A 24,332-nucleotide genomic window follows, 5' to 3' on the forward strand; every position below is an offset into this window, starting at 1 on the left:
CGAAATAAACTAAAGATTTAATATCAATAATTAAATGTAAGTGGTCTAAATACAATTAAAAGACAAAGATTGCCAACGTGGATTAAAAACATGACTCAACTATATGCTGTCTACAACTCACTTCAAACAGAATATAGTCAAGTTGAAATTAAAACAATAGAAAAAGACTATTCAACAAGAGCTAACTATCCTAAATATATATGGGTGCATATAACTATCCTAAATATATATGCACCCAATACAGGAGCACCCGGATTCATAAAGCATGCCCTTAGAGACCTACAAAGAGACTTAGACTCCCACACAATAATAATGGGAGACTTTAACACCCCACTGTCAACATTAGACAGATCAACAAGACAGAAAGTTAACAAGGATACCCAGGAATTGAACTCAGCTCTGCACAAAGCGGACCTAATAGACATCTACAGAACTCTCCACCCCAAATCAACAAAATATACATTCTTCTCAACACCACATCACACTTATTCCAAAATTGACCACATACTTGGAAGTAAAGCACTCCTCAGCAAATAAAAAAGAATAGAAATTATAACAAACTGTCTCTCAGACTACAGTGCAATCAAACTAGAACTGAGGATTAAGAAACTCACTCAAAACAAAACTGCTCCACTACATGGACACTGAACAACCTGCTCCTGAATGACAACTGGGTACATAACGAAATGAAGGCAGAAATAAAGATGTTCTTTGAAACCAATGAGAACAAAGACACAACATACCAGAATCTCTGGGACACATTTAAAGCAGTGTGTAGAAGGAAATTTACAGCACTAAATGCCCACAAGAGAAAGCAGGAAAGATCTAAAATTGACACCCTAACATCACAATTAAAAGAACTAGAGAAGCAAGAGAAAGCACATTCCAAAGCTAGCAGAAGGCAAGAAATCACTAAGATCAGAGAAGAACTGAAGGAAATAGAGACACAAAAAACCCTTCAAAAAAATCAATGAATCCAGGAGTTGGTTTTCTGAAAACATTAACAAAATTGACAGACCACTAGCAAGACTAATAAAGAAGAAAAGAGAGAAGAATCAAATAGATGCAATAAAAACTAATAAAGGGGATATCACCACCAATCCCACAGAAATACAAACTACCATCAGAGAACACTATAAACACCTCTATGCAAATAAACTAGAAAATCTAGAAGAAATGGATAAATTCCTCGACACATACACTCTCCCAAGACTAAACCAGGAAGAAGTTGAATCTCTGAATAGACCAATAACAGGCTCCAAAATTGAGGCAATAATTAATAGCCTACCAATCAAAAAAAGTCCAGGACCAGATGGATTCACAGCCGAATTCTATCAGAGGTACAAAGAGGAGCTGGTACCATTCCTTCTGAAACTATTCCAATCAATAGAAAAAGAGGGAATCCTCCCTAATTCATTTTATGAGGCCAGCATCATCCTGATACCAAAGCCTGGCAGAGACACAAAAAAAAGAGAGAATTTAGACCAATATGCCTGATGAACATCGATGCAAAAATCCTCAATAAAATACTGGCGAACCGAATCCAGCAGCACATCAAAAAGCTTATCCACAATGATCAAGTTGGCTTCATCCCTGGGATGCAAGGCTGGTTCAACATATGCAAATCAATAAACGTAATCCATCATATAAACAGAACCAAAGACAAAAACCACATGATTATCTCAATAGATGCAGAAAAGGCCTTCAACAAAACTCAACAGCGTTTCATGCTAAAAACTCTCAATAAACTAGGTATTGATGGAATGTATCTCAAAATAATAAGAGCTATTTATGACAAACCCACAGCCAATATCATAATCGATGGGCAAAAACTGGAAGCATTCCCTTTGAAAACTGTCACACAAGACAGGGATGCCCTCTCTCACCACTCCTATTCAACATAGTGTTGGAAGTTCTGGCCAGGGCATTTAGGCAGGAGAAAGAAATAAAGGGTATTGAATTAGGAAAAGAGGAAGTCAAATTGTCCCTGTTTGCAGATGACATGATTGCATATCTAGAAAACCCCATCGTCTCAGCCCAATATCTCCTTAAGCTGATAAGCAACTTCAGCAAAGTCTCAGGATACAAAATCAATGTGCAAAAATCACAAGCATTCCTATACACCAATAACAGATAAACAGAGAGTCAAATCATAAGTGAACTCCCATTCAAAATTGCTTCAAAGAGAATAAAATACCTAGGAATCCAACTTACAAGGGATGTGAAGGACCTCTTCAAGGAGAACTACAAACCACTGCTCAATGAAATAAAAGAGGACACAAACAAATGGAAGAACATTCCATGCTCATGGATAGGAAGAATCAATATCATGAAAATGGCCATACTGCCCAAGGTAATTTATAGATTCAATGCCACCCCCATCAAGCTACCAAGGACTTTCTTCACAGAATTGGAAAAACTACTTTAAAGCTCATATGGAACCAAAAAAGAGCCCACATCGCCAAGACAATCCTAAGCCAAAAGAACAAAGCTGGAGGCATCATGCTACCTGACTTCAAACTATACTACAAGGCTACAGTAACCAAAACAGCATGGTACTGGTACCAAAACAGAGATATAGACCAATGGAACAGAACAGAGCCCTCAGAAATAATACCACACATCTACAACCATCTGATCTTTGACAAACCTGGCAAAAACAAGAAATGGGGAAAGGATTCCCTATTTAATAAATGGTGCTGGGAAAACTGGCTAGTCATATGTAGAAAGCTGAAACTGGATCCCTTCCTTACACCTTACAAAAATTAATTCAAGATGGATTAAAGACTTAAATGTTAGACCTAAAACCATTAAAACCCTAGAAGAAAACCTAGGCAATACCATTCAGGACATATGCATGGCAGGACTTCATGACTAAAACACCAAAAGCAATGGCAACAAAAGCCAAAATTGACAAATGGGATCTAGTTAAACTAAAGAGCTTCTGCACAGCAGAACAAACTACCAGCAGAGTGAACAGGCAACCTACAGAATGCAAGAAAATTTTTACAATCTACCCATCTGACAAAGGGCTAATATCCAGAATCTACGAAGAACTTAAACAAATTTACAAGAAAAAATCAAAGAACCCCATCAAAAAGTGGGCAAAGGATATGAACAGACACTTCTCAAAAGAAGACATTTATGCAGCCAACAGACACATGAAAAAATGCTCGCCATCACCGGCCATCAGAGGAATGCAAATCAAAACCACAATGAGATACCATTTCACACCAGTTAGAATGGTGATCATTAAAAAGTCAGGAAGCAACAGGTGCTGGAGAGGATGTGGAGAAATAGGAACACTTTTACACTGTTGGTGGGAGTGTATATTAGTTTAACCATTGTGGAAGACAGTGTGGCAATTCCTCAAGGATCTAGAACTAGAAATACCATTTGATCCAGCCATCCCATTACTGGGTATATACCCAAAGGATTATAAATCATGCTGCTATAAAGACACATGCACATGTATGTTTATTGTGGCACTATTCACAATAGCAAAGACTGGAACCAACGAAAATGTCCATCAAAAATAGACTGGATTAAGAAAATGTGGCACATATACACCATGGAATACTATGCAGCCATAAAAAAGGATGAGTTCACGTCCTTTGTAGGGACATGGATGAAGCTGGAAACCATCATTCTGAGCAAACTATCGCAAGGACAGAAAACCAAACACCGCATGTTCTCACTCATAGGTGGGAATTGAACAATGAGAACACTTGTACACAGGGTGGGGAACATCACACACTGGGGCCTGTCGTGGGGTGAGGGGAGCAGGGAGGGATAGCATTAGGAGATATACCTAATGCAAATGACGAGTTAATGGGTGCAGCACACCAACATGGCACATGTATACATATGTAACAAACCTGCACGTTGTGCACATGTACCCTAGAACTTAAAGTATAATTAAAAAAAAATAGAAAAAGACAAATCATGCAAACAATAATCAAAGGAAAGCAGGTGTGGCTATATTAACATCAGATAAAGTAGACTTTGGAGCAAAAAAAATTACCAGAGACAGACATAATCATAAACATGCTGACTCACCAAAAAGACACAGCAATCCTAAGTGAGCATACACCAAACAGAACTGCAAAATATGTAAAGCAAAAACTAATAGTACTGAAAAGGCAAACAAATTCAGTTATAATTAGAGACTTCAACACCCCTCTCTCAACAATTGGCAGACGAAAAAAGTCAGAAAGAATACAAAAGAACTCAACACCACCAACCAAATTGATCTAGTTGACATTTTATAGAATATACCACCCAATGACAGCGGAATACCCATTCTTTTCATTTGCTCACAGAATATGTATCCAGATAGACCATATCCTGAGCCATAAAAGAAACCTCTAGAAATATAAAAGAATTAAAATCATATAATGTGTTTTCCGACCACAATGGAATGAAACTGGAATTCAACAACAGAAAGATAATAGTAAAACTCCAAATATTTAGAAACTAAACAACACACTTCTAAATTCTGCACAAACCAATGAATAAAAATAAAAAATATTAAAATTTACAAAACAGCTAGAGCAATGCTGAAAGACAAGTTTATAGCATTAAATGCTTACATTAGAAAAGAGAAAAAGTCTCAAATCAATAATCTAATCTCTCAGGTGGAAAACCCAAAACAAGTAAAATAAATCCAAAACAAGCAGAAGGAATGAAATCATAAAAAGAACATAAAAAAGTAAAACTAAAAATTAAAATTAAATCTAAAAAAAAAATAAGTGAAATTGAAAACAGAACAATTATCAAAAAGAAAAAAAACACAGAACAATGAAACAAAGAGTTGGTTCTCAAAAGAGAGAAGACACAAACTACCAACATCAAGCATGAAACAGGGATCATTACTATATACCCTGCAGATATCAGAAGAATAAGGAAATACTACAAACAATTCTATGCATATAAATCTGACAACTTAGAAGCAGTAGTCCAATACCACAAAAAGCACAAACTACCAAAATATACTCAATATGAAATAGGTCATTTGAATATCCTTTTAACTATTAATGAAATTGAATTCATAATTTTAAAAATTCCAAAAGAGAAATCTCCAGGCCCAGGTGATTGCATTGGAGAAATCCATCAAACATCTGAAGAATAAACAGCAATTCTACACAATCTCGTTTACAAAATAGAAGAGAAGGGAACACTTCAGTATTCATTTTATGAAGCTATTATTATCGATAATAAAACCAGACAAAGACAGTGGCACAGAAAACCAAAACTAGAGTCCAATATTCATGAATATAGATGCAAAATTTCCTAACAAAAGATTAGCAAATATAACTCAGCAATATATAAAAATAATTATATACCATGACCAAGTGGGGTTTACGCCACAGAGGCAAGGCTGGCTCAAAATTTGAAAATCAACCAATGTAACCCACCATTTTCTGTTTTCCAGTAAGAAAAATCATGCGATCATATCAATCTATCCAGAAAAAACATTAAAAGTCAGCCTAGTCCTGAGAAAGGAACTCAGAAAAAAAGAAGTCAACATCCACTTATGATAAAAATTCTCAAAAGAAAAAAAAAAAAAAAAGAGCAGAAATTCTTCAACTTAATAACGAATATCTAAAAACCTGGTCAACCTTATTCTTTTTGATGGAATACTAAATATATTCTCTCTAATATCAAAACCAAGGTAAGGATGTCTGCTTTCATAGTGCTGGAAATTCTAGCCAGTGCAATAAGGCAAGGGGGGAAAAAGCCATAAAGATTAGAAAAGAAAAAAAAGAACCTGCACTTATTTGCAGATAACATTACTCTCTATATAGAAAATCCCAAGGAATCTACAAAAACATTCCTATAAGTGTGGTTCAACAAAGTCATAGGATATAGCATAAACATATAAAAATAAATTATATTTCTATATACTAGCAATGAATGTATGGACATTGAAATTAATACCATAATCACTCAAAAAAGTGAAATAATTAGGTACAAATCTAACAAAACACATACAACATTTGTATGCTGAAGAGTACACAATGCTGATGAAAGAAAACAAAGATTTGGCTGGGTGTGGGGGCTCATGTTTATAATCCCAGCACTTCGGGAGACTGAAGCAGGAGGACTGCTTGAGCCTAGGAGTTGGAGAACAGCCTAGGCAACATGGCAAGACCCCATCTCTACAAAAAATAAAGTAAAAAATGTTAGCTCGGTGTTGTGGCATGCACCTTTAGTCCCAGCTACTTGAGAGGCAGAGTTGGGAAGATGGCTTGAGCCCAGGAGACTGAAGCTATGCCATAAGCCGTGTTCATGCCACCGCATTCCAGCCTGAGTGACAGAACAAGTCCCTATCTCAAAAAAAAAAAAAAAGAAATCAGAGATTTTAAATAAATGGAGAAATACATTGTTTTCAAAGATTGGAAGGCGTTAATCCTTCCCAAATTGACATATGGGTTTATTAAAGTTCCTATCAAAATCTCAGCATGATCTTTCGTGGATATAGACAAAATTATTTTAACATTTGTATTGAAAAGCAAAGGAACCAGAGTAGCTGAAACAATTTTGAAAAAAACAAAGTAGGAGAAATCACTCTACCTGATTTTAAGACTTAATGTATAGCTACAGGTATTGGTGGAGGGATGGCTACACAGATTAGTGAAACAGAATAGGAAAAGAAATGAACCGTGACCTAAACCTCACACCTTATACCAAAATTAACTAGAAAATGGATCACAACCTTATGTAAAATATAACGCTATAAAAATTTTAGAAAAAAAAATAGGAGAAAATCAGGATCTATGGCTAGCTAGGCAAAGAGTTCTTATCACCAAAACCTCAACTCATAAAAGGAAAAACTGATACAGTGGACTTCATCAAAATTAAATACTTTGCTCCATAAAAGGCCATATGAAGAAGGTGAAAAGACAAGCTACAGAGTGGCAAAAAATGTCTCCAAACCACATACCTGACAACGGACTAGTATCTAGAATATACAGAGAACTCTCAAACCTCTACAGTAAAGAAGAACAAACAATCCAATTAGAAAATGGGGCAAAAGTCACAGCTATTTCACTAAAGAGGATATAAGGGTGGCAAATAAGCATATGAGAAAATGCTCGACATCATTAACAACTGGGGAAATGACAATTAAAACCACAATGAGATATCACTACACACTTATCAGAATGGCTAAAACAAAAAATAGTCAAAACACCAAATGCTCTTGAGGACATGGAGAAACTAGACCACTCAAACATTGCTAGTAGGAATGTAAAATGGTACAACTACTCTGAAAAACATTTTAGCGGTTTCTTTAAAAAAAAAAAAACCTAAACATGCAACTACTATATAACCTACGATTGCATCCATTGTCATTTACTCCTTAAAAAATGAAAACTGTGTTCACACAAAAACCTGTACCCGAACGTTTATAGCAGCTTTACTGACAATAGGCAAAAACTGGAGACAATCTAGACATCCTTCCACAAGTGACAAAACAAACCGTGGAACAACCACACATTGGACTATTCCTCCACAGTAAAAAGGAGCAAGTTATTGGTACATACAACGACCTAGGTGAAGCTCCACAGAACCACACTAAGTGAGAAAAGCCAATCCCAAAGAGCCACATACTGTGTGATTCCATTTCTACATTTTTGAAATGATGAAATAAATAGAAATGAAAAACAGCTTAAGGTGTGCCTGCAGTTAAGGAAGAGGTTGGTGGGAGAGGCAGGTGAGTTTGGCTCTAGGAGGGCAGCATGAGGGGTCCCTGTGGTGATGGGAATATTCTTCTACTGACAGGATCGATGTCAGTATTCTGGTTGTGATGTTGCACGACAGTTTCACAAGATGTTACCATTAGGGGACAATGGTGAAGGGCATAATGCAGGACTTCTCCCTGTTACTTCTTACAACACTGTGTGAATCTACAATTACAAAGTTATAATTTTAAGGGTCTAAACCTCTCTTAAAGCTACATAAAGTCATTGTGAGATGTATTACTTTTCTTCCTATCATTTGAAAATGCTACATGAGAAGACCCTTGCACAGTTGAGTTTGACTGACTTGGTAGAGATGACTGTCTGAAGAGAGTGGGAGTACACACATACATCTTGGTCCCATACTTCATATATTCATTTACAACTTAAACACAAACTACTTCCCCAAGAGGACAAGAGCTTCTACCTTGGCGCCATATAAATCCGAGTTCTTCATTAGAAACTCTGCTGATGTCCGCACTGTGACTCCGGTCGTCTCACACTGCAGCACACAGTTTTCCAGCGTAGTCTTACCACGGTGAACAACTGGGATGAAAATACACGCTGACTGTTTTAAGAAGTAATGTGCCTTTTCCAATGTTAGAGATAGCCTCGCACTGACATTAGCTATGGTCTAAATATTTCTCAATGGCTATCATTTAAATTTTCTTACCTAAATTACAAATTCATAAAATATAAAACAATGACTATTTTGAGTTATTTTCTACAATCTAAAAGCAACATTCTTTAAAAAGAATGACTTGACCTCAGATACAAAAGCACTTTCCATTACCAGGAAAAAAAAGCATCAGAGAGCAATTTTGCTGAGTATCTCGGAAGAAAAAGACCTTGATTCAAGAAAGGGGATACAAAGATTCCAGGAAACAAACATTACTCCCATGTGGAGATAACTTCAGTCTAGTGCTACCTTGAATACAGAGAAAACAGACCACAACACTGGAAAGTTTTAAAAGAAAGAAATCACCACACAGAAAAGAAACTAATATTAAACAACAAATTATCATGAATAGGCTATTTTTCACTGAAGGGTTAAGATTGCTAAGTCATCACACTATGTACATAAAAAAATAATTTTCTAGGCCGCGTGCAGTAGCTCGCACCTGTAATCTAGCACTTTGGGAGGCCGAGGGGGGCAGATCACCCAAGGTCAGGAGTTCAAGACCAGCCTGGCCAACATGGTGAAAACCCGTCTCTACTAAAAAATACAAAAATTAGCCAAGCGTGGTGGTGGGCACCTGTAATCCCAGCTACTTGGGAGGTTGAGGCAGGAGAATCGCTTGAACCCAAAAGGCGGAGCTTGCAGTGAGCAGAGATCACACCATTGCACTCCAGCCTGGGCGACAGAGCGAGACCTCTGCCTCTTGGTTTCAAGTGATTCTCCTGCCTCAGCCTCCTGAGTAGCTGGGATTACAGGCGCCTGCCACCACACCCAGCTAATTTTTGTATTTTTTAGTAGAGACAGGGTTTCATCATGTTGGCCAGGCTAGTCTCGAACTCCTGACCTCAGGTGATTCACCCGCCTCAGCCTCCCAAAGTGTTGGGATTACAGGCGTAAGCCACTGCGCCCAGCCTAAATGAGTAAACTTTTTTTTTTTTTTTTTTTTTTTGGAGACGGAGCCTTGCTCTGTTGCCTGGGCTGGAGTGCAGTGGTGCGATCTTGGCTCACTGCAACCTCTGCTTCCCAGGTTCAAGGAATTCTCCTGCTTCAGCCTCCAGAGTAGATGGGATCATAGGCGTGTATCACCACACCTGGCTAGTTTTTGTATTTTTAGTAGAGACAGGGTTCCACCATGTTCGCCAGGCTGGTCTCAAACTCCTGACCTCAGGTGATCCACCCTCCTCGGCTGCCCAAAGTGCTGGGATTGCAGGCGTGAGCCACCACGCCCAGCTTCATAAATAATCAGTCTTCCATACACACTCATACTCCAGAGATATTGCAGGTTGAGTTCCAACCCACCACAATAAAGGAAATATCACAATTAAAGTGAGTCACACAATTTTTTTGGTTTCCCAGTGCATACAAATGTTTATGGGAGTCTGGGGTGGGTGGATCACTTGAGGCCAGGAGTCTGAGACCAGCCTGGGCAACATCGCGAAACCCCATCTCTAAAAAATACAAAAATTAGCAAGACGTGATGGCACACGCCTGTAGTCCCAGCTACTTGGGGGGCAAAGGCAGAATTGCTTGAGCCCAGGAGTTTGAGGCTACAGTGAGCTATGATCATGCTATTGCACTCTAGCCTAGATGACAGTGAGACTGTCTCTAAAAACAAAAAAAAATAAAAGTTGTGTTTATACTAATGAGCATATGAGTTTATAGTGAGTACTATGTTTATAATGCATCTATTAAGTGTACAAAAGCATTATGTTTTTCAACAATATAGACATCTTAATTTAAGATACTTTGTTTTGCTAAAACATGCTAACAATCCTCTGAGCCTTCAGCAAGACATAATCTTTTTGCTGGTGGAGGGTCTTACCTCAATGTTGATGGCTGCTTACTGATCAGAATGGTGTTTGCTGAAGGTTAAGGTGGCTGTGGCAATTTTTAAAAATAAGACAACAGCCCCCCGCCCGGCCAGCCGCCCCGTCCGGGAGGGAGGTGGGGGGGTCAGCCCCCCGCCCGGCCAGCCGCCCCATCCGGGAGGGAGGTGGGGGGGTCAGCCCCCCGCCCAGTCAGCCACCCCGTCCGGGAGGTGAGGGGTGCCTCTGCCCGGCCACCCCTACTGGGAAGTGAGGAGCCCCTCTGCCCGGCCAGCCGCCCCATCCGGGAGGGAGGTGGGGGGGCTCAGCCCCCTGCCCGGCCAGCCACCCAGTCCGGGAGGGAGGTGGGGGGCTCAGCCCCCCGCCCAGCCAGCCGCCCCATCCGGGAGGGAGGTGGGGGGGTCAGCCCCCCGCCCGGCCAGCCGCCCCATCTGGGAGGGAGGTGGGGGGCTCAGCCCCCCACCCGGCCAGCCACCCCGTCCGGGAGGGAGGTGGGGGGGCTCAGCCCCCCGCCCGGCCAGCCGCCCCGTCCGGGAGGTGAGGGGCACCTCTGCCCGGCCACCCCTACTGGGAAGTGAGGAGCCCCTCTGCCCGGCCACCACCCCGTCTGGGAGGAGGTACCCAACAGCTCATTGAGAACGGGCCATGATGACAACGGCGGTTTTGTGGAATAGAAAAGGGGGAAAGGTGGGGAAAAGATTGAGAAATCGGATGGTTGCTGTGTCTGTGTAGAAAGTAGTAGACATGGGAGACTTTTCATTTTGTTCTGTACTAAGAAAAATTCTTCTGCCTTGGGATCCTGTTGATCTATGACCTTACCCCCAACCCTGTGCTCTCTGAAACATGTGCTGTGTCCACTCAGGGTTAAATGGATTAAGGGCGGGGCAAGATGTGCTTTGTTAAACAGATGCTTGAAGGCAGCATGCTCGTTGAGAGTCATCACCACTCCCCAATCTCAAGTACCCAGGGACACAAACACTCTGCCTAGGAAAACCAGAGACCTTTGTTCACTTGTTTGTCTGCTGACCTTCCCTCCGCTGTTGTCCTATGACCCTGCCAAATCCCCCTCTGCGAGAAAAACCCAAGAATGATCAATAAAAATAAAATAAAATAAAATAAAAATTAAAAAAAAAAAATAAGACAACAATGAAGTTTGCCACATTGATTGACTCTTCCTTTCATGAAAGGATTTCTCTGTAGCATGTGATCTTGTTTGATAGCACTTTACACACAGTAGAAAGTTTTTCAAAATTGGAGTCAATCCCATCAAAGTCTGCCTCTGCTTTACCAAGTTTACCTAATACTCTAAATCATTTGTTGTCATTCAACCATGTTCACAGCACCCTCCCCAGGAAATTCTATCTCAGGAAACCACCTTCTTCGCTCATCCATAAGAAGCAACTCCTCATCTGTTCCAATTTTGTTATAAGATTGTAGCAATTCAGTCACGTCTTGAGGTTCTACTTGCTATCATCAGGCTCTAGTTCTCTTGCTAGTTCCACCACAACTGCAGTTACTTCCTCCATTCAAGTCTTGAACCCCTCAATCATCCATGAGGGCTGGAATCAACTTCTCCAGAACCCCTGTTAATGTTGAGATTTTAACCTCCTCCCATGAATCATAAATGTTCTTAATGACATCTAGAATGATGATTCCTTCCCAGAAACTTTTCAATTGACTTTGCCCAGACCCATCGGAGGAATCACTATCAATAGCTGGTATAGCCTTAGGAAGTGTATTTCTCAAATAGTAAGATTTGAAAGTCGAAATTACTCCTTGATCCATGGGCTGCAGAATGGATATTATTAGCAGGCATGAAAACAACATTAATCTCCCGGTACACCTCCATCATAGCTCTGAGATGACCAGGTACATTGTCAATACGCAATCATATTTTTAAAGGAATTTTTTTTTTCAGTAGTAAATCTCAATAATGGGCCTAAAATATTCAGTAAACCACATTATAAACAGATGTGCTACCATTCAGGCTTTGTTGTTCCATTTCTAGGGCACAGGCAGAGTAGATCTGGCATAATTCTTAAGGGCTCTAGGATTTTCAGAATGGTAAATGAGCACTGGCTTCAACTTAAAGTCACCAGTTACATTCACTCATAACAAGAGAGCCAGCCTGTCCTTTGAAGCTGTGAAGCCAAGCACTGACTTCTCCTCTCTAACTATGAAAAGTACTAGATGGAATCTTCTTCCAATAGAAGGTTATTTCATCTACATTGAAAATGTGTTGTTTAGTGTATCCACCTTCATCGATTACCTTAGCTAGATCTTCTGGTTAACTTTCTGTAGCTTGCATCAGCACTTGCTGCTTCACCTTGCACTTTTATGTTACAGAAATGGCTGCTTTCCTTAAACCTCATGAACCAACAGCTGCTAGTTTCAAACTCTTCTTCTACAGCTTCCTCACCTCCTTCAGTCTTCACAGAATTGAAGGAAGTTAGGGTTCTGCTCTGCAATACACTCTGATTTAAGGAATGTGGTGGCTGATTTGATCTTCTATCCAGACTACAGAAACTTTCTCCATATTAGCAATAAGACTGTTTCACTTTCTTATCATTCATGTGTTCACTAGAGTAGTGCTTTTAATTTCCTTTATGAACTTTTCCTTTACATTCAAAACTTCACCAACTGACACAAGAGACCTAGGTGTCAGCCTATCTCAGCTTTCGACATGCCTTCCTCACTATGTTAAACATTTCTAATTTTTAAATTTAACATGAGAGACATGTGACTCTTCCTTTCACTTGAACACATAGATGCCATTGTAGGGTTATTAACTGGCCTAATTTCAATATTGCTGTGTCTCAAGGAATAGGGTAGCCCAAAGAGAAGGAGAGAGATAGGGGAATGGCTGATCGGTGGAACAGTCAGAACCCACACAATTGTCAGTTAAGTTCACCATCTTTTATGGATGTGGTTCATGGCACCCCTAAACAATTACAGTAGTAACATCAAGATCACTGTTCACAGATCAGCATATTACCTATAGTCTAAAAAAAAAAAAAAAAAGGCTTGCAATATTGTGAGTTACCAAAATGTGACACAGAAACACAAGGTGAGCATATGCTCTTGGGAAAATGGTGCCGACAGACTGGCTTGAAACAGGGTTGCCACAACCTTCAATTTGTAAAAAAAAAAAAAAAAAAAAAAAACTCAGCATCGTGAAGTGCAATAAAACAAGGTATGCCTGTACTCAAGAGTGGCATTTCATTAAATTCTATCTTCCATAGAGAGTACCGTTTACCTTCAAATCTTAGAACAAATGATATACCAAACATTCAGATACTTACTTAAGATTCCCTCTACAGCATCGTGCTGAACAAATTTTATGCCTGAGATTTTAATATCAGCACCGGTGCAGTCCACAAAAGTGTCGCCTTTGCCCCTCTTTTCTATCACAATGTCATCTGGTAGGCCATATCCTAAGGAAGAGAGAGCAACAACACTCAAGATGGGTGAGGAAAAACATCTAAACGTGAACACTCTAGAACAGGTTTCTCTAGTTTAAATGACTGCAGATGATAATGAGACCAGTCAACCATGTTGCATTTAAATAAAATCTATCTCCCCACATATCCTGTTTAATTTAAATCAGAGTATCCAATTTTTAACAATAACAACTCTCTGACTAGTCCCGTATCAGGAAGACTACCCTATCAACTATCCCACATCAGCTCAGTACTAAATTCACTTTCAAAAGTGCTATAAAAAATAAATAATGTTCAAGACCAGCCTAGGCAACACAGTGAGATTCCATCTCTACAAAAACCAAAAAAATTAGTCAGGCGTGGTGGCATGCACCAATTACTCACTACTCAAGGAGGCTAAGGTGGGAGGGTCACTTGATCCCAGAATTTTAAGGCTGCAGTAAGCTATGGTCATGCCATTGCACTCCAGCCTTCATTCTGGGTGACAGAATGAGACCCCATCTCAAAAAATGATAATAATAATAATAAGGACTTACAGCTGAGTCAAAGAACTTTAAAGCACTCACCCTTAGAAGTTTGTTTCTAACTCTAACATTCTATGATTCTAATATAAGTTACATTTGAATAAACCTAAACAGTTCTCAAGATGATCTAATTTTAATATTCTCTTAAACAGTTGGCTTAAAATCTGACAAACTGACTAGTTACAGTTACAGGAAAAAAACAGTCTACCTCATTAACAAATAAAAAGCATCAGATCAAGGCTGGGTACGGTGGCGCACGCCTGTAATCCCAGCACTTTGGGAGGCTGAGGCAGGTGGATCACTTGAGGTCAGGAGTTCAAAAGCAGCCTGGCCAACATACAGAAATCCTGCCTCTACTAAAAATACAAAAATTAGCCGAGTGTGGCATGTGCCTGTAATCCCAGCTTCTCAGGAGGCCGAGGTGGGAGAATTGCTTGAACCTGGGAGGCGGAGATTGCAGTGAGAGGAGATCGTGCCACTGCACTCCAGCCTGGGTGACAGAGTGACTCTGTCTCAAAAAAAAAGCATCAGATCTCAGTGAGGTGCAGTGGCTCACGCCTATAATCCTAGCACTTTGGGAGGCCAGGGCAGGTGGATCACTTGAGGTCAGGAGTTCGAGACCAGCCTAGCCAACATGGAGAAACCCTGTCTCTACTAAAACTACAAAAATTAGCCAGGCATGGTAGCAGGCACCAGTAATCCCAGCAACTCAGGAGGCTGAGCCAGGAGAATCGCTTGAACCCAGGAGACAGAGGCTGCAGTGAACTGAGATCACACCACTGCACTCCAGCCTGGGCGACAGAGCAAGACTCCACCTCAAAAAAACAAAAACAAAAAAACCATCAGATCTGTATAAATCTTACTCAAACCATTAATGCAAGCCAAACACCTGAGTGGGCTTACAAAAAACTGGAGTATCAGAAAACTAAAGAATTCGCTTGACTTCCATTATAAAACAGAACCACATAGACAAAGCTGTAAGAAATAACTCTCATTGACTAAAGACGAATCTTTGAGTAAATGAAAGCAGTAACTGTTTTTAACAAGCAAAGCCGCTCAATGTATCTACACTGGAAGAGGACAAACAAGGCTTTGGGGGCCCTAGAGAATGCAAAGGGACTCCACACACTGGAATGCTACCAGGGGTGGACTCTGGATGCCTGAATTATGAGTGATTTTGTTTCTGATTGTTGTATGTATCTGACTGTACTTGGCATATTTTCTACAATAACCATTGCTTTTTATCATCAGAAAAATTAAAAGTACAAAAAGAATTGCATATTGAGAAAAGATTTTTACACAAATTTTTATATAATTATGTATTTCTTTCCACTTAAAACATAAAACCATTACCTAAATGAATGGATCTTCAAAACAAGAAAAACCCTATTGTAAGTACTATTGACACCCTGCACATAGTAGGTACTCAATATATATCTCTTGTTATATTGGTTAGCTATAGATCACTATCAGATGAGCTTGAATCTTACTCATGAACACTCCATATATGCACACTAGAGATACCTTCTGATTCCCCAATTCTCAGACCCATACTGTTAGTCAATATACAGCCATTTTATACTTAACTATCAGCATTCTATATGTCTATTTATGACACTCTGGCAATTACATTAAAATTTCCTCACCAATCTAGGAAGAACTCTTATCTACCATACAAACTATAATATCAGTGTTATTTCCACTATGCCAAAAAATAAAGTGTTTTTATCACAGTGATTTATCTTGCAGATGTGTTATTTGTATACACACATCTATTATACATCAAAAATTGGAGAGTAGAAAAGAACAAAAATTACAGACATAAAATAAAAAAGGGGGTGAGATGATGTACTAGGAACAGGAGAAAACTAAACTTCCAGCTTCAGTTCCATTTAGAAGTACTGACAAGATAAAGAGCATAGCTTAAGCAGTTTCTGAACAGCTGCACAAGTCCCAAAATGATATACGATTTTTTGCATTACAAGCTTCACTGCTAACTTGAAGCTATTTTGATAAATAGTTGAACAGGTGTAACTAAATTTGACATGTTATGAAAATATACAGGACCAAGATGAACAATTGTAAAGTAACCTAAATTTAGAAATCACTCTAAATGAACAATAAGATTATAACTGTGAAAAAGTTATTTTTTTTAGACAGAGTCTTGCTCTGTCACCCAGGCTGAAGCATAGTAGTATGATCTTGGCTCACTGCAACCTCCACCTCCCAGGTTCAAGCGATTGTTCTGCCTCAGCCTCCCAAGTAGCTGGGATTACAGGCGTGCAACAACATGCCCGGCTAATTTTTGTATTTTTCGTACCGACGGGGTTTCACCATGTTAGCCAGACTGGTCTCAAACTCCTGGCCTCAAGTGATCTGCCTACCTCGGCCTCCCAAAGTGCTGGGATTACAGGCATAAGCCACCACACCCACCCCAAAAAGTAATTTTTAATAGAATCTTTCAACATTAATCTTTTCTAAAGTATACTTTGGTCAAGACACAAAGTGTAGCATTTGTGACATTCGGCAAGCATTTAGAGAATTAAGATAATTGGTACCAATTTCAAGTTAAATGCCCTTCATTATACCTCTCACGAAAATAAGCTAAGTGTGAAACAAAAAACAAAAAGCCATGCACTAACATATCTGCAACATCTATAAGAGCAAGCAACAAATTTTTAAAATACTAAAATTTTTAAAAATATTGCTAGGAATTTTTAATTCTAGAAATTAGATTTCCTTTCCATAAACCACCTACAATCTGGAAAGAATGCTTCTTCCTAATGGTCTTTTTTCTATATGAGCCTGTGAACATCTCCCCAACATACACACTGCTACAAAGAACCACAACTCAAATTGCTGAAACACTGGGTCAACCTCTTTTAAGCTTTCCATGTCCTTAATGTTTCAAGGCAGCTCACTAGAAATCAAATGGGTTCAAATCACATTCTTGGAGTTTCAACAAGATTGGTGATTTATTGTTTACTTAAACATATCACGTGTGAGAGTTTGGCTGTGTGTCTTCCATACTCACCTTCCAACTCAATGGAGTCAGCAATGGAGAAAGTGCCATGTACCACATAATGGCCAGGACAAACAATAACAGTGTCACCTTCGAAGCAGGCATTTATAGCAGACAATGGATCACTATGGAACTAGAAAACAATAAGAACACATTTGTAAATATACACTCCCAAAAAAGTAATTTGAGTATTACTCTAGGTGACTTCATGTCTTACTTTGAAAATGGAAGCCAAAAACTGCATATTGAAGCATCTCCTTTGATAGCGCACTGACCTAACACATGCCTGGTAAGTGACTACTGCTGACGAAAGGCAGGGCTCTCACTACTTCCCATGCACAGAAAACCGTCTTGGGAAAGCTCCTGTAAATACTTTGTGGGATTTGTGAAAACCTGTGGTGAATCAGAAGAAAAAAAAGCCACCTGGAGTGAGAAACTCTCCGTTTACCTGAATTTCTCTTTCTTCCTCACCAGGCTCCTGGCAAAGCCTGTCCGTAAGCAGGGACCGCAGGAGACCAGCCATCATGGTGGAGGAGACCACATGAGTGATCTTCTGACCGCTGGAACGGACACCCTTTGCTTGGATGTTAGAATTCTTCTGATAACCAAACACATACCTTAAAGAAACGAAACAGGCCTATCGGTAAGACAGCAAGTAAGAAAAGATGCTGACTAAGAATTACAAAGACACACATACCTCAACAAAGGATTCTCAATGAGTTTCAGCTTTTGTTTCAACTGTTCCATCTCCGAATACAATTTTAACCCTTCCACCATGGAGATATTTTCCTGCTCGGAATCAGAGTTACAATTTGACAAACTGCTTCTCAGATTTAAAAATTTCCTGTAACTCTCCTCACATTGAGACAACAGATTGCGGTAGTCAACAATAAGTCCTGATGGAACTCGGTCTTCAAGAATGTCATAATGCCTGAAAGTTTAAAAGCAAAGTGAAATCCACTGCCTTTCAGGCACATTTTCCTATCATTAAAACAGCCCACTTAGCCCTCAAAGACCCAGTAAGAAAAGTGTTTTACAGTATATAACTCAGGTGCATGTTAAGTCTTTCTGAATAGCACTGTAATAATAAAAATAATAAGTGGAAGCTGTTGAAAATTTAAAGCACCACTTCCTTAAGGTCACTAATTTTTCTGCTCTCGAGGAGTTTTTACTTTCTTTCTTAGATCCAAGCATTCGTGCTTTAGAAACACTGAAAGTTCAGGTTGCACAATTTTATTATTTAATAAGAAATTATTTTCTTCTTATATATTAGATTCAAAAGCTTAATAAGAAGGTGGCGGGAGGCAATTTGGGAGTAGGGGTAGGTAGAGCAGTTTCTCAAATTGTTTCACAACAATGTTTAAGATTACTATATTTTTCATGGATCTGAATATGATTTTAAAAATTTTTTAAAGGTTATCATATTTATAGGATCAAAAAGTAGAAATGACTCAAACAATCTAGTCCCTCCTTCCATTTAAAGCACTATGGCACAAAATTATGCTGAATATTCCCTAAGGAAGATTATTAAAGAATTTCAAAAAATGAGCCCTTGAGATTCTGAGGGGGAAAAAAAGGTGCCATTACTAAACTAGAGAGTGACTGAAACAAAATAACCTTGTACTGGACAACCATACTGGCACTTCAAATGTATTAATTTATAAACTTTCTCAAATATAAAAACAGAATACAGAGTATTTCTAGATGCAATAAAATAATTTGTAAATGCACAATCAAGTTAACAGATATAAAATTAATGGGTTTAAAAATAAAGTAAAATAGGCCAGGCACAGTGGCTCACACCTGTAATCCCAGCACTTTGGGAGGCCAAGGCAGGCAGATCACTTGAGCCCAGGAGTTTGAGGCCAGCCTGGGCAACATGGCAAAACCCCGTCACTACAAAAATACAAAAATGAGACTGGCGTGACGGTATGCATTTGTAGTCTCAGCTACTTGGGAGGCTGAGGTGGGAGGATGGCTTGAGCCCCAGGGGTCAAGGCTGCTGTGAGATCTAATTATGCCACTGTACTCCGTACTCCAGCCTGGGCAACAGAGCAAGACCCTGTCTCAAAAAACAAACAAACAAACAGATGCTCAGGGCCCCATCCAGACCAAGTAAATGGGTCTCTGGACATACAAGGGTATTTTTTTAAGTTCCCTGGGGATGCTAATGTGTAGCCAAGAGTGAGAACGATTGCCTTAAATGATGTTGTTTTTTTTTAATTTAGTCATGCTCTAAATAAGATAGGGAAAAACAAAAGCAAGATAGAACCATATCTTAAACAAATTTACATCAGACTATGAACACTTAAACATTTTGAATGAATAAAAAAGAAACTTTTCCTGCTTTTCAAGTAAGTGAATTAGGTGAAGCTTGAAAAGCAAGGATTTTGTCTACTTTGGTTAATCCGAAAGAAACTGAGTGAACAGCTGTGAAAAAAAAAAAGGGAAAAACAAAAAAATTTTAAAATTTTAAAAATAAAAAAAAGAAATTGAGGATGAAACCATGTTCTACTAAGTTGTGAAGATTAAGACTCAAATTTTAAAATAAGTCTCTTAGCATTTCCAGTATCCATGCCCGTTAGCTTATTTCTTTTCATTTCTTTTCATTATATTGATACTTCATAGTCTAAAAGCAATGAAGTAACATTTGTGTCACAGATCCCGAAGTTCTGAAGCAATGTTGGTTTTTTTCAGACCTCCTTTTAGTCACATATAAGCAGTGTGTTTTGAAGCAGAAAGGAAAAATTTACTGCACAGTACAAAATCCAGACACTCTGGTTTGATCTTGCCTGTTGATAGTCCCACTCCTATCTTACCCCAGAGACCTTTTTTAAGTCTGCCTACATTTGATAACATTCCAGTCTCTCCATCAAGTACCACCGTGTCTTCTGCAAAACTACACACGATTCCTCCCTTATGCCGTCCCATCTGCCAGTGATGTACAAGCTATGCATGTAAGTCATTGCTTGTCGTTAGCACATGCAAGGCTATCAAATCAGAATACAATTTTTTTCCAAGTAAAGATTGAATTTGTCCGATATACGTTATGTTCCCTTATCATATTTCACGTCAATCAAAATCAATCATTTCTTTTTAAGAGCAAGGGTATCAAACCTAGAAAATACTCAAGCTTATTGAAATTTTGGGATTTTATTGAATATGCTATGGAAAAATAGGAAATGCACAATGGAAAAACTGGAAAGCCTAAATAGAAATCATAGCCCATTTACGAAGAGCTAAAATCAGACATACATAATTCTAAACCAAGTAGAACTATTAATCAGACTTTCAAACTTTTTTTTTTTGAGACAAAGTCTTGCCCTGTCACCTAGGCTGGAGTGCAGTGGTTCAATCACAGCTCATTGCAGCTTCAAACTCCTGGACTCAAGCAATCTTCCTGCCTCAGCCTCCCCAGCAGCTGGGACTAGAGGCATGCCCTAACACACCCAGCTAATTTTTTTTTTTAGGTTTTGTAGAGGTAGGGTCTCACTATGTTGCCCAGGCTGGTCTCAAACTCCTAGGGTCAAGAGGTCTTCCCGGGCTGGGCACGGTGGCGCAGTCCTGTAATCCCAGCCCTTTGGGAGGCGGAGGCAGGCAAATCACTTGAGGTCAGGAGTTCGAGACCAGCCTGGCCAACATGGTGAAACCCTGTCTCTACTAAAAATACAAAAATTAGCTCGGTGTGGTGGCATGCACCTGTATTCACAGCTAGTCAGGAGGCTGAGGTGGGAGGGACACTTGAGCCCAGGAGATTGAGGCTGCAGTGAGTGACATCACACCGCTGCACTCCAGCCTGGGCAACAGAGTGAGAGCTTGTCTCAAAAAAGTTGTCTTCCTCTTTCAGCCTCCCAAATTACTGGGATTACAGGTGTGAGTCACCATGCCGGGCCTCACACATTTTTTATTTTATTATTATTTACTATTTAAGCCAAGAGAAACTCACTAAATTGACTTGAGTTCCACAAAAATGTAAAGGCTTACTGCCTTATCGTCTCATCTCATCTTTCACGCAGGGGGAAAAAAAAGCATCTTTCAAACGGGGGGAAAAAAATCATCTTTTACCCAGGGAAAAAATTACCTTCTACAATTATTTTTTTGGAGTGCAATTTATAATTTTATTCTTATTGCAGTATTCCCTATGAAGTTACTGCTTATGAATACAAGAAAAAATTACTGGTCTTAAAGCACCATCTAGTGGGGAGATAAATGCCACATTTAATAAGGTCATTAAGATTTAAGGCAGGAGGCTGACAAAATATCCTAAGGTAGATCTGCTAGTTCAGCCTGCTGTGTTTCACTGCAGAAACTTAGAGTAAAGCCATATACCTTTAAAGTATTCTTTACAAAATTAAAGCCAAAAAGTCTTCTATAATTCAAATAATGTCACTGTTTTTCAAACAATCGAATTTAACAAAGGGCTTCTTAACCCACTAGTTCAATGTTCAATTGAATTTTATTCAAATTAACAGAACAGTGAGCTACTAATTTAGATGTTCTTGAACTTCCTGCTTTTAGACTCAATTTATAAACACTAAAAGCAGGTTTCTCTGCACTTGTACAAGTTTCATTTAATGACTTGTCAAGGGGTGGTACAATTTGTACATCAGTTTATTTCTGTCTATGAGCTCCTGGAAAGAAAATCAGAGAGAGAGAGAGTGAGTGAGTGAGTGTATGTGTGTGTGTGTGTGTATCTCACACAGGCAAAATTAAACCATGGGTAACTATTTTTCCAACATGTACAACAAGGTCAGCAATAAATACTTACAATCTTAATCGAGGTTCAACACATCTGACAAAATAATCGTATTCATCCTCCTCTTCTTCATCCCAACTCCTCCAAATGTTTTGGTAGAAAAATCTGAAATGGAACTCAGTATCATTCAAATTCTATCACTGGCTCAAAACATTAGGATTTTGGAGGGGTGAGAGCTAAAGAGTAAATCAAAACAATTCTCATATCTTAGAGAATGCTGCATATTTGCTATGGTTGATAGTCATGAGTCACACAACATAGAGACCTTTTTTGGATCAGCTAAAGAAGAGAAGTTTCTCCACACTGGTTTTGTTAGGACTTTTTTTTTTTTTTTTTTTGAGACAGAGTCTCACTCTGTCTCTGGGGCTGGAGTGCAATGGCGTGATCTTGGCTCACTGCAACCTCCGCCTCCTGGGTTCAAGTGATTCTCCTGCCTCAGCCTCCCGAGTAGCTGAGATGGCACCCACCACCACACCCAGCTAATTTTTTGTATTTTTAGTAGAGATGGGGATTCACCATGTTGGCCAGGCTGGTCTCAAACTCCTGACCTCATGATTCACCCGCCTCGGACTCCCAAAGTGCTGGGATTACAGGCGTGAGCCACCGTGCCCGGCCAGGACTTTCTTTTTATTGGAAGAATTGTTTATTGACCACCAGTACCTGGCTGGATGGTAGTGCCATTTGTTGAGACAAAAAACACTGAGAGAGAAACAGGTTTGGGGTTGAAAATAACAGAGGAATATACAGCCCAAAGCTCCAGGGAAAGGTCAGGGCTGGAGATATAAACCTGGTAGCTATCAACACATTGATGGTGTTAAAGCAATGTATAAGATCACGTAAGGACATAATCATAAAGCAGTGGTTCTCAACCCTCATTGTACATTGGAGTTCCCTGGGACACTTTTAAAAATTGATTCCCCTGCAATTCCAGCTACTCAAGAAGCCGAGGCACAAGAATCGCTTGAACTGGGAGGCCGGGGCTGCAGTGAAGCGAGATCGCGCCACTGCACTCCAGCCTGGGCAACAGAGTGAGATTCTTTCTCAAAATAAATAAATTTAAAAACAAGAACAATTAGTTCCCTCTCCCAGACCAATCAATCAGAATCTGGTGGGGGTGGGGAAGGTGCAAGGGAATCATCAGCATCCACACTTTTCTTTTTTTTTTTTTTTTTTTTTTTTTGAGATGGAGTCTCGCTCTTGTGGCCCAGGCTGGAGTGCAGTGGCGCCATCTTGGCTCACTGCAACCTCTGCCTCCCGGGTTCGAGCAATTCTCCTGCCTCAGCCTCCTGAGTAGCTGGGATTACAGGCAACCGCCACCACGCCTGGCTTATTTTTGTACTTTTAGTAGAGAGGCATTTTGCCATGTTGGCCAGGCTGGTCTTGAACTCCTGACCTTAGGTGATCTCCCCTGCCTCAGTCTCCCAAAGTGCTGGGATTACAGGCATGAGCCACCATGCCCAGCTGTATCCATATTTTTTTAAAGCTCTCCAAGTGATTTAACAAATTTATTATGGAAAATCCTAAACATATACAACAACAGAGAAAATAGTATGATGAATACCATGTATCATGAGGCAGCTTCAACAATTACCAACTCACAGTCTTATTTCATCTCTGCCTCACCCAGGCACCCTCTGCTCTCCTCCCCCACCATCTTGATATTGGATTTTTTTTTTTTTTTCAGATGGAGTTTTGCTCTTGTTGCCCAGGCTGGAGTGCAACGGTGCGATCTCGTCTCACTGGAACCTCCAGCTCCTGGGTTCAAGTAATTCTCCTGCCTCAGCCTCCCTAGTAGCTCAGATTACAGGCACCCGCCACCACGCCCAGCTAATTTTTTATATTTTTCGTAGAGATAGGGTTTCACTATGTTGGCCAGGCTGGTCTCAAACTGACCTCAGGCAACCCACCCACTTCAGTCTCCCAAATATACTGGATTATTTTGAACCAATCTCACACACATCAAATCATTCACAAATTTTTAGTATGTATCTCTAAAATAAATCTTTATACCAAAAGTTTTAATTCCTTAATATTACCAAATATCCAGTGTTCAAATTCCCCTAATTGTCTCCTGCTGCTCTTTCACAGTTGACTTGTTCCAATCAGGCACCAAATGAGGGTCCGCTTCTGCCCTTGACTGACACATTTCTTAAATCGCTGTTAGCCTACACATTACCTCTCCCTCTTTTTTCCCTTGCAATTTATTGACTAATTTCCCCCACTCTAAATTTTGGTGATTACATCCCCATGGGGTCAATTTTTTTTTTTTTTTTTTTTTTTTTTTTTTTGAGACAGTGTGGTGCTCTGTTGCCCAGGATGGAGTGCAGTAGTAGCATGACCTCG

The 24,332-nt window shown here is 39.6% G+C and overlaps 1 protein-coding gene across 2 annotated transcripts in view; it reads right to left on the reverse strand.

The window, feature by feature from the left end:
* Nucleotides 1–24,332, reverse strand: part of SHCBP1 (SHC binding and spindle associated 1) — a 41,937-nt gene that overhangs the window by 6,829 nt on the left and 10,776 nt on the right. For both annotated transcript variants that reach the window (XM_001160750.6, XM_063797810.1), the window contains 6 exons: nucleotides 22,002–22,094; nucleotides 17,931–18,164; nucleotides 17,682–17,850; nucleotides 17,246–17,366; nucleotides 13,550–13,681; nucleotides 8,170–8,288 (listed from right to left, as the gene is read on the reverse strand). In XM_001160750.6, coding sequence (XP_001160750.2) covers nucleotides 8,170–8,288; nucleotides 13,550–13,681; nucleotides 17,246–17,366; nucleotides 17,682–17,850; nucleotides 17,931–18,164; nucleotides 22,002–22,094 — 868 coding nt within the window. The remainder of the gene's footprint in view (nucleotides 1–8,169; nucleotides 8,289–13,549; nucleotides 13,682–17,245; nucleotides 17,367–17,681; nucleotides 17,851–17,930; nucleotides 18,165–22,001; nucleotides 22,095–24,332) is intronic.

Source organism: Pan troglodytes, chromosome 18 (assembly GCF_028858775.2).
Source record: "Pan troglodytes isolate AG18354 chromosome 18, NHGRI_mPanTro3-v2.0_pri, whole genome shotgun sequence".
NCBI lineage: Eukaryota > Metazoa > Chordata > Mammalia > Primates > Hominidae > Pan > Pan troglodytes.